Genomic DNA, 11912 nt, shown 5'->3' on the forward strand with positions numbered 1-11912 from the left:
GCAAGAGAAAACTGTCTTATACAGCTAGTAGCCAAAGGAACTATGTTTCACTAAAATCATTGCGCGTTTCTACCAGGCACACGAATGTTGTTTTTCTTTGAACTTGTTTGAACCTGACTGGACCATTTAAAGATGCTCCAGAGATGAACCAGAACAGAACAAAAAATAAAAAGTGTGAGCCCCAACACGAACGGAACCAAAAAAGGTTTTAGTTTGACACCCTTAATTTGTTTCTTTTCAGTGCAGCACCTGACTTCACAATACTACAGCCACACTCCCTATTAATCACCAAGTTTCAATGCACCCCTGTAGGGAGACCTGTCACACACTGTGGCCTTGTTGTGTATTGATCCCTGGCAAACTTTTGTTCCCCTTGCCTTTGCTATCTGAACTTCATACCCCTGATACTAGTATAACTGAGAAAACTACAGCGTATAAATGTAACAAAGAAAGGAAATCCTTCAAAGTGTAAAAAGCTAGCCCAGTGTTGACATGTTTTAAAATGTTAGAAATACTACATAATTTGGGTATTTTTATGTTCCACATGAAACTGGTACCTTCAGTTTCAAGTTTTACAAACAACAGGCTGGGTTACAGATTTTGCAATATCTTTTTAAGCAACAAGCTCAGAAACATGATTTCTGCTGCAACATGCAACAATAAATCACACATCTAATTAACAAAGAAAAAAAATTTTAACATTTGGACTTAGACTCATACTTTAAAAGATGGAGTGTATTCCTGGTAGCTCCTGCATGAACAAGTTTCTTAAACATTTGAAGACATTTCATTGACTAATCGATAGCTTTAACATCTAGGCTAGATAATTAGTAGACGTTGGCTTTGTCAATTTTTGCATTGCACAGTCTTTAGAAGTTTGACAAAAGCTAAAAACCTTCGTCTTCCTCAGAAAGTTATTTATTGCTGTTGTCATTAGCTCTTGGAACATGCAGGCCCCATGATGGCTTCATTTTAAACAGTGCCGGCATTTTCATTTTCTGGCCTATTCATCAATAATGACACTTAGAAAGGGCATAGCCAATACATTATATTTTGCCACCAAATTGGTTCTTTCACGAGGAAACAAATCTGTGCTGTACTCCACAAAACAACACACAACTGCATGCTGTATCACATTTGATACATCAAATAATACTTGCTTCACAGAAGCAACTCAACAAACTTCTCAACAAAACATCATACGTCTAATGAACAATTATAAAAAACTTTATATCTTTAGTGCACCGATTTCAAGTGTATAAACTGTGAAAATAACCTGTTTTGACAAAATTATTGCATGCTGTGTGACAAGCTGCTGCCATGCATTACTTTAAGGAAAAAAAGAACTAAAAATTATTTGCTGTGTACATTTACTATTATTTACTATTATTATTTACTATTATTTACATTTACTAACATTTACTATGTATTTCATTGGTGGAGAATACAGATTCTATATGAATATGTAGAACTTATTTTTTATATTCTATTATGCTAGAAAAAGTTGTTATACCAGTTGTCCCAGTTAACTTGGACCAAGATTTTTAAAAAACCCAAGAGCTCTAGAGAAATCGTAACGACTCCATAGTAGCGGAAGTCGTGTGTACTTACAGCCAGTATTTTTTAAAGTATTAATTAATTGCTTTTAATTAGCAAACCTTTTATTATTGCTTAAATTGCAAACATGTCACTTACAAAGTTGTGGGCCCCTTAAATAACCTCCGAGTTTAGCATTTATTTAGTGCTGAAGTGTGCCTGGTGTTTTTTTCCAAGAAAAAACAAAAGCCCATGAAATGTGAAATAGATGCACGCTTGCGTGCCGCTACTCAAGCACGTCCAAACAACCTTTGAAAGATATACGGCTGCATTTGTTTATCACTGCATCGTACAAGGCTTCATCATGTAGAATGGCTCAAGCGGTTTCGCGACCTAACTAGCGTGGTGAAATAAGCGTCAGCATCTGCGGACGCACAGAATGCGCTCGATCATGAGGCACTCAGGATAACGTTAACCTTCACGTATCATGAAACAAAGGTACAAAAGAAATTAAACCAACGTTAAAAAAAGAAGCATGCAAAAGAGCAAAAAAAAAAAAAAAGAACCACCGCAGCTCTTGGAAGAGCAGAAAAGAGCTCTTAGGAGATTACTTCAATAAAAAAAAAACCACTAGCACATAAATCGTCTCAGCCGCCCACAAAGAAACATCCAAAGGTGCAATGGTTTAGCCATTTACCCTTTCCGTCTCTTCAACTCTGGAAAAGGGGCAAAACAAAGCAGTTTTTTACCTATTTCTATCTTTGGCACAAGCTTTTTTCCATGTAAAGATAAGGAGACATCATGAAGGTGCATTAAACAATCACGTTTTACACCAGTTTTGAGCGGTTTTTTTCCACTGCTACTTGTAGCATGGGCTCAAACAGGTCACCATGTGAAGCAATACAGTACTTGCTTCTTTCCAACACTTGTGCTGTTGCAGCTTTGACCAACGACGTTGCATTCTCGCAGCAGCCTCTGCTTATTTTTGCCTTTAGTGCATCCGGTGTGGTAATTTCGCTGCTATACACACTATCTTTTAAGTAGCCGCACAGAAGAAGTCCAGCGGTGTCATGTCCGGCATCCCTGCAGGCCAGGGTACAGGTCCGTGCCAGCCAATCCACTGTCCAGGAAAAAGCTTGTCGAGCTACACTCGAGACTGACTACTACTATGCGCAGGAGCACCATCCAGATCGTGCTCCTGCGCCATCCAGATGTTCCAAATGATGCAAGTGGAACGTTGCAACAGACGTCGTTCACGGGGCCCTCACCGATGTCGTTGACATAGCGTTGCGTCATTAGTGCGTTGTCAAAAAATATGGGTCCAACGATGCTGCCATCAAAAATATCGCACAACACATTAAATGACCACTGGTATTGGTGTCGTGTTTGTGCCAGCCAGTGGGGATTCCTATCACTCCAGTAGAGCATGTTGTGGAGATTGACTTGAGTGTTTCTGGAGAAATTGGCCTCATCCATCCAAAGCACGTGAGTGAGAAAGTCTGGTTGTTCTTCACATTTCGTGAAAATCTAACTGGCAAAGTCAAGTCTGTTTTCAAAATCTCTGTCTTCGATGAAGATGTACATGGTACGGGTGCATATGATCTTTTTTTTTTAAATCCTCCACACTGACATCCACGAGATTCCAGCCTCCGCACTGGCGTCGCGCACACTACCATGAGGGTTGGCAGCAAAGAATGCCAAAACATCCCTCTCCGCTTCTTGAACTACCATCGCAGTCCTGCGTTGCTTTCTTGTGAAGCTGCCCATCTCGCAAAGGACTTCATACATTCTAAGTATTGTTGACAGGCTAGGGCGTCCTCCACAATGTCACATCTGGAATAGCTTGGCTGCCTTCCTTTTGTTGCCGTGCGCCGCCCCCAGAGCCAGGATCATTTAACCTTCTGAACACTCGTGAAGAGCATGACTGCCTTCTTGAAGAGTACGTAACTGGCGTGGTACTGTTGAGATCTCTCGTTATTATCTACGCACTGACATGTCAAGCAAAAATTTGTTATCGACAACAGCATATGCTGGCCGTACAGATCCGCCAAAATGCATTAGATGGACATAGCCTGCGCAAGGTTTGTTTCTATTGCTAAAGGGAACAAAAACAACATACGTTTCCGGCACGCCTATCTAGAGAACAAGATGAGTATGCAAAATTAGTCCCAAGTGCGCAGTCACGGTTTCCTGGCTTCGAAATCCCCTCTCCCCCCTACTGCTCCGCTACGTTATCAGTGCATCAGCGGCGTATCCTCATGATGCCATGACTGTCACATAGCACGCAGCCTTGTATCGAGCTGTCACCGCTAGTAAAGCCGTGTATCCGTGGCTCTTCGTTTGGGAGCGCTTGAGTAGCGGCACGCGAGTGCGTATCTATTTTGTATTTTGGATGTTTCGCGCGCTTTTGTTTTTTCTCATAAAGCCAACGAGACCAAGCTGAGCACAAAACAAATGCTTGAGATTTGGAGGTTACTTGAGCTGCCCTACAACGTTGTAATTGATATATCTGCAATTCAAGCAATAATCAAAAAGTTCACTAATTAAAAGCAATTAACTAATACCCCGTGATGAAAAAAATACTGGCTTTAAGTACACGTGACTACGGCTACTATGCAGTCGGTACGATTTCCCTAGAGCTCGTTTTCTTTTTTTTTTAATCTTGGCCCAAGTTGACTGGGACACCCGGTATATATATATATAATACAGAAAGATTGGCCTACAAACAGCCACGGTGAGTGAATTGAATTTCTCAACAAAAAGTACCTTTAGGCCACACAAAAGCCTTAATCATCATTTTTAATGGAAAGCAGAGTGCAGTAGGCAGCAAAAGAGAGAGAGTAAGGAGTCTACTTCACATCTCAGAACACATTAACATATTTCATTAGAGTGTTTCATTTTGAAGCGTTGATCATGCCATTTTACACTATTTTCAGTGCCAATTTAAAGACAACCCTTTGTTTCAGGGATATAATTATTTTTGTTTTCATATTTTGAGATATGATCTTTCCATCAGCACCATAAGTTTGGGGCCTGTTCCAGGTAGTTATTGGCCTCATAACTCTTAAAGAAGAAACATGAAAAAAATTGTCGGTAAGTATATAGGCACAGCAAACCGTTTCTACTTCCAATTATACAATGTATAAAGTCATAGCTTAAAACTGAACCTAAAACCACTGGATGTGGCTTTCCTTTTGTTATGGTACAATACTGCAGACAATAGTCCAAGCAAGAGAGAACAAACAAAAGAAGAAAACATTCATATTGCCCTGTGTATGTGCGCCCTGTGTGCGTGTTCCTTCTTCATCCATCGTCTTTTTAGCGCCTTCACTTCAGATCATGCTTAACCGACACGCCCAACTATCCATCCTAACTTCATATTAACAAATCACAAGGTATTGTTGATCACAAGGGTGAAGTTCATGGTAATAAATTCCACACTGATTGCACACAGGAAGGATGAATATTTGTATAGGTTAGTCCTTGCAAATATAGGCTTGATGTAATGACTGTGTTTATGATGCAAGGCTCGACCAGTGTGTTTTTCCAAGTAGTCGGAAGGTTTTATTCCAAGTTTACCAAAATAAAGAGCAGCTAAGAAATTCAAACGTGTTGTTTTTCTCCTTTGAGCCAGTGGTTCAAGTTCGGCCATCACCGAAGGTAAGTCAAGATGTTTGAAATGTTTGTAAACGCAGCGGATGGCTAATCTGTGATTTTTTTTTTCCAAGCCTTTCTGCGTTTGCCAGAGTAAAAGGGTCCGAAAAGTGAGCTTTCACAGAAAATTACAATGAATTTAATACAGCATCAGCAGGAATACATTACAACAATTTCAAGCACTAAACCAGGTTTTATGACCAAGATTATGCATGCACACACATACACATATAACTGTTATGAGCATGCACAGAATATTCTTTTGTCATGTTTAGCTTTACCACATTTAAAGCAAAACTTATGGTTCGAAGGAGTTTGATTCAAATAAATTCACACAATCTTTTTCCTTGAGCATGGAATGGAACATAACTAATGAGAACTGAGCCAGCAAAGCAACAGGAGAGACAGGATTAAAGACTAATACCCAAGCACTGCATTTGTCAACTTTTTTTCTTTTCTTTCATTCTCTCTTTTGCTACTTTCCTGCCTCAGCATAAACTTGCCCAATTTCCAAATTCTAACAAGAAAAAGCTTTGCCTACATAGCCTCCATTAACAGGAACTAGCATTTATGTGCAGTTATAATGCTATTTGTTTTTCTGAGAACTTGTAACAAAGTCACATTCACAAGATAGCATGAAAAAATTGACATTTTTAACTATGTGAAATTGGTGGGCTTCCCTTTATATTTTTTTTAACTATGTGAAATTGGTGGGCTTCCCTTTATATTTAGCAAAGACAAATTGTAGATACATAGCTCTGTAGACGTTTATGCTACCCTAAGAAAGTAGCAGAGGACAATAAAAGAAAGAAAAGAAATAGAAACTTGCTTAGCACGACTTTTTGTGACTGCAGTATGCTTAATTACAATTGACCCTACAAATAAAACTGATAAGAAAAGGCACTCACCCCATTAAGAAATTGACAGATGGCAAATTCAGTGATCAAAAACAGAGAAGCATTTTATGGTAAGTATTCCTATAAGGCGATTTTACGGCCTTGATTTGACATCAACTTTAACAAAATAGCAGGCAGTGCACACAAAAACTCCGATTAGTTATGTGGTTGTGCCAGATGACTTAACAACACCGTCTGTTTTAAAGGTTGCATGCCGCCATCAGGAAAGAGGAGCCCACAGCCCACTTTGCACATGTGCCACAAACCTTGCACAGAAGTGGCCCAAAGGCACTGGTTCTTGAAAATAACTGTCACTGATAGACAATTAGCAAAGCAGCTTAAGATGCCATGCAAACTAACTGTAATTGCTGTTGTACTTTATTTGACAGGATGTTATATCAAGGCACTTAAAATCCTACATCTCAATGAATTTTTTTAAACTTAACATACTGCGCATTTATGAACACAATGAATTCATTCCACGAACCTACACATCACTCGCATTCATTCTTGCGTCATGAATTCTGCAAGTATTCAAACTAACAATGAGACAAAAGTATCACATAATTCTGTATTTTAACAGCTTTTTAGCAGCTATCATTTGTTCTAGTTTTTATAAGGCAGAACCCATATTTAACTACAAAAGAACCAAAATGTAGCTGCTAAATGAAGCCCTGCAAAAAATTTTCCTGCACACGGGCCTTCTGCCTGCCAATCTTTATATATGGCAAATAGCCAGGGAAGGTATCAAAGAGAAATGTAAAACCCAAAAAAGAAATTCATTAAGTACTGCAAGTGATCAGTCGCGCTAACAAATTACATTAGCCAACTACAGCCTGCTACACATAATCTGTGAATTGCAACATGTTACGCCAAGAGAATGTCATTTTTACCTACTGTAAATATGCAAGCTAAATAATTAACCTTGGACTCATGATGCACTTAGAATGGATGAGTCTAGCAAACAAAAGTGCCAAGATATTTTCGGGCAATTCCCTAAACACTACTTATTATTATAAGATAATATATATTATATATATATATATATAAAGCCACATATTTCATGTGTGTCCTTGTCTTCACTTGCATATTGCGGAGGACCTATTGTCCTTGAAACGCAAATATATATGCTATATATATATATATATATATATAGATATGTATGAGTAAGTCCGCATTGAAAACCGTATTTCGACGTTTCGGCCAGGGACTAGCCTTTATCCAGAGGTGCATGAGCATGACAGCTCTTTTATACCCTTCACGTAGAGCTTTGCTGTAACAATACACAACTAGCTGCAAAGGACAAGTTGCAAATAAAATTAATGAATAGTTGCCTGGTACAGTTTAGGAATGTATCAACATGTTATTCCACTTTATAAATATGCATATCCTCTGTAAAAAATGCATGGCTTTGGCCCTCATTTGCAGATAGTGTTTCTGACTGCAGGTTTGCAAATACTTATTTTTTTCAATTTGCAAAATGTTGCAGCAATGCTCTGTTGCCTTTAATGTGCACAAGCAAAATGTCTTTTATGCCCTTAAGCTAAAAAGTTACTGGAACGTCCATGCATTTTGTCACAAACTTCGGGAACACATCTCTCGAAACTGGTGTCATCCCCAAAAAACGTTCAGAGTGGATATGACTTTCAAAGTCACCGACTAGAATTCATAAATTGCAATATACACCACAATGTAATTAATTAGTGTAAAAGTTAATTAGCAAGCTTTTGTGAATTAGTCAAATATTAACTTGGATTTCTTAAGACGAATAATGTCTGCCTCTGAGAGTAATACAGCTCAAGTAGAATTGTGCTAAGTGCCACGGGTGATTTTAAGAGATCTGTTAATGATTACAAAAGAAGCACCCAGTGTAAGTATGTGCATGTGTGTGTTTGTGAACGAGAAGGGGAAACAAGTGGCCCGGTTTTAGTAAGACACAACCACATGAAACCAATAGACAATGACAACAAGGAAAGCATAGGGGGAATTACCTATTTAATTGAAATATAGAAATTATATATAAAGGAAAATGAAAGTGGGTTAAAGAACAACTAGCTGCAGATAGGTATGAACCAATATCTTCATAATTTGCATGCAATGCTATTTCCAACAGAGATACCACAGCAACGTTTTCCCGTCAACTTTATTGAGTATTTATGTATGCATACTAGAGTTCACCTTGGAAATGTTAATTACAATTTCCAATGAGACAGTAATTCCCCCTATGCTTTCCTTGTTGTCACTGTCTATATATACACATACAGGACGTCCCGACCATCATGCACCAAGATTTTAACATATGCAAATGCCATGTAGCTAGACTGAACCGAGGTAATGTTGTTTGCCGTCACTTGGAGATACTCTATTTTTTTGTAGCCTGTCTAATTACATAATTAGTCTTAACTTCTTAAATATTATCACTAGATGAAAAGTGTCAATGAGAAAGTTGCAAAGCAACATGAAAAACTACTGATACAGCTTTTTGTTCCTCAATACGTGCTACATAAGTGTTTTTTCTGAGCATGAAAGAAGCCCGCGAATACACACAAAGTGCCTCGAGCGGCCAGTCGCGTAGCAATTTTGTGTGTATTCATGGGCTTCTGTATAATCTTGTATAATTTCAAATGAAGTAACAAATTCCACATTGAAGTGAAAAAAAAAAAGACATTCTGCAGCATTTTTGCATCAATAATACAACACTTAAGAACTGATGCAGCTGGCATGATTCGAGAACTGTTATATTCTACACCCTTCAAGTGTGTGTCTAAAAGAGCAGTTTGTAGATAACACGATAGTATATGCCTGTACACAACAACAGCATTTTCCAGCGAGACAGCATTGCAGTTTTGATGCTCATTCTGCAGGTACATCTGTTTGCATGGGCCTCACCTTTCCACAGGACCTGCACACCTTAAATTTACCTTTTTTCAAATGCAGATAAAGTATCAACATCAGTGGCTACAAGGTACAACAGACTAATAGAAAAGGCACAGTTTTGTTTAAAGCAAAAGGCAAATTAACTACCAGACCCAAGCATATGGTAAACAAAACAATGAATAATGGCAATGATGATGTATTTGAGCACAAATCGTTGGTTTTACTTCACAACAGGTTCTAGAAACACATGATATGCCAAATGATGTGAGATGCCTGTTACTATTAACCTCTTGTATTATGTGAAGAATGTGCAAAACTCAGGGCCGATCAGGTAGCCACTGACATTATGCACAACACAAATCACATCTAATGTGCAATATTTGCAGTGCAGGTGCTTTGTGTGTTCTCGGAATACTTGTAGCAAAGCCTGCATGTTCTCCACCAGACAACTGCATTGCAAGAGAGTTCACAACTGACCAGGTCTTTTCTCATAGCGTACTCAAGTTTTCGTTTTTCTTCTTGCAGTTAACACTGACGTAATACAGTGGCTAGAAATAGTCAACGCAGCGGTGATTACCAACTGAAACTTTTCACAGACGCAGGAACCATACGGCAATACTGTAACCAGACAGTGGAAGTAGTAAGCTGTTAAAAAACGTAACTGCACGTTGGTCTCTTTATCGCCAGCGCAATGCGGTGTCAGTGAACTTACAGTGCATGAAAATGCACCCAAGTGATTCGGACTTGGCCGTTTTTCAGTTGGACGAGGACAGCGGTAGAAAATCCAGCCCATAAGACGAACGCAGTAAACGCGACAAAAAAAAAAAAAAAAAAGATGTATGAAAGTTACCATGCTTCTATGAGAACATCTTTCTGCGGGTAACGCACCTACTGATACACAGGTCAGACAGCGTCGTGTACCAGTATGTTGCTACATACAAAACTAAACTACCATATCTTACCAGGAATAATGCACCGGGGCTTCGATATTCACTGTTATATAACACAGCCAGTAAAAAACAAGTGACGGCTGTAGCTTGTCATTAAATGATGACAAATGCAAGCATGCCAAGTTCAACACTCCTATCCGACAATACACCTACGCAAGAAACACCGTTCTGAATCAGCATGTCAACAAAACACGGCGATTCGCACGCGCTGTCTCGCCCCAACAACGTGACATCTGTTCTAAACTAAGCGCAAAATGGCGAGAGTTCCGAGCCGCGTTCGCGAGAACACAGGTGCGAACTTTCAGCACTTACCTTGATAGTTTCTCGAGCGAACTTCGGCAGTTACATAGAGTATGAGGACTGCGATCCAAGGTGTGTGCCTTTTCATATCCGGCAACGTTTAGATGTTAAGCGGGATGGCATAGAAACGTCTAAGCTAACGTCTCATACATATCCACCACCTAAAACCGCACGTCCGCCATCTTCGACAGGCATCGCAGTCGGCGACACCAGCGCCGCTGGCGCCGCACAAAGAACACCAAAGAAGCTATTTATAGCTGGCAGTAGCTGGTAGCTCGCATGGCTGGAGCTTGAGTCGGAGTGCACGTCGTGCTCCGCCGTGCTGTCATGTGATTGAATACAGCACAACCAAAGTACGCGCTTTGTCGCGAAGTTGGAGTGAATTTCTCACTGATGTGCAAAAACGCTCTGCAGCGCACAAGCTGCATGTATATCCGTTTCCCCTGGAGGCAGAGGCGACGAGCCCGGTACTTCCCAGTAACAAACGGCATGCACTCTAAAAACAGTTGCACCCTTTGGAGTGTTTTTTTGTCCCACAACGATAATCGTCATCTGTCTTGCCAGCGTTTCCTTTCTTTATAACGCTGCGAGCCCGGTACTTCCCAGTCACGAACGGCATGCGCGTTATCAGTGTGACGCAGCATTCTCGACAGGAAAGTAGCGAGCGCCGAGTTTTCAACAAAGAAAACGCAAGCAAGGCAGATGACGATTATCTTTGTTGGACAAATATACACCCCAAAGAGTGCAACCGTTTTAAGAGTGTAGAGTGTGCGCGTTATCAGCATGGCATAGCATTGCCGACAGTAAAGTAGCGGGCGCGGCGTTTCCAAAGGAAATGCAAGCAAGACAGATGACGATGATCGTTGTGTGGCATATATACACCCCAAAGGGTGTAAACTTAATAGAGTGTACGACCAAAAGAGTGTAATTTTGTTTAAGAGAGTACTGCAACGCTGCACTCACTCTTAAAACGGTTGCACCCTTTGGGGTGTATATTTGTCCCACAACAATAATCGTCATCTGCCTTGCTTGCGTTTTCTTTCTTGAAAGCTTGGCGCTCGCTACTTTCCTGTAGAGAAGCTGCGTCACAGTGATAACGCGCACGCCGTTCGTGACTGGGAAGTACCGGGCTCGCAGCGTTAAAGAAAGGAAACGCGGGCAAGACCGATGACGAATATCGTTGTGGAACAAGATAAGCCCCAAAGGGTGTAATTTTTTTTAAGAGTGTGGTTGGTGAACAAGCAATTGGCAACTACGTTCTTCATCATCATCATCAGCCTGGTTACGCCCACTGCAGGGCAAAGGCCTCTCCCATACTTCTCCAACAACCCCGGTCATGTACTAATTGGGCCATGCCGTGCCTGCAAACTTCTTAATCTCATCCGCCCACCTAACTTTCTGCCGCCCCCTGCTACGCTTCCCTTCCCTTGGGATCCAGTCTGTAACCCTTAATGACCATCGGTTATCTTCCCTCCTCATTACATATGTCCTGCCCATGCCCATTTCTTTTTCTTGATTTCAACCAAGATGTCATTAACTCGCGTTTGTTCCCTCACCCAATCTGCTCTTTTCTTGTCCTTTAACGTTACACCTATCATTCTTCTTTCCATAGCTCGTTGCGTCGTCCTCAATTTTAGTAGAACCCTTTCCGTAAGCCTCCAGGTTTCTGCCCCGTAGGTGAGTACTGGTAAGACACAGC

At 40.4% G+C, this 11912-nt stretch overlaps 1 protein-coding gene across 2 annotated transcripts in view; it reads right to left on the bottom strand.

Moving 5' to 3' along the window:
- The window catches only part of LOC142585434 (uncharacterized), a 66695-nt gene extending 56271 nt beyond the window's left edge, over positions 1 to 10424 (bottom strand). For both annotated transcript variants that reach the window (XR_012829092.1, XM_075696201.1), the window contains exon 1: positions 10226 to 10424. Coding sequence is in view for 1 of the 2 variants with exons in the window: in XM_075696201.1 (XP_075552316.1) it covers positions 10226 to 10301 (76 nt within the window). In the remaining variant the exon portion in view is untranslated. The remainder of the gene's footprint in view (positions 1 to 10225) is intronic.
- Between the last annotated feature and the right edge of the window lie 1488 nt (positions 10425 to 11912).

The sequence above is a fragment of the Dermacentor variabilis genome, chromosome 1, assembly GCF_050947875.1.
Source record: "Dermacentor variabilis isolate Ectoservices chromosome 1, ASM5094787v1, whole genome shotgun sequence".
NCBI lineage: Eukaryota > Metazoa > Arthropoda > Arachnida > Ixodida > Ixodidae > Dermacentor > Dermacentor variabilis.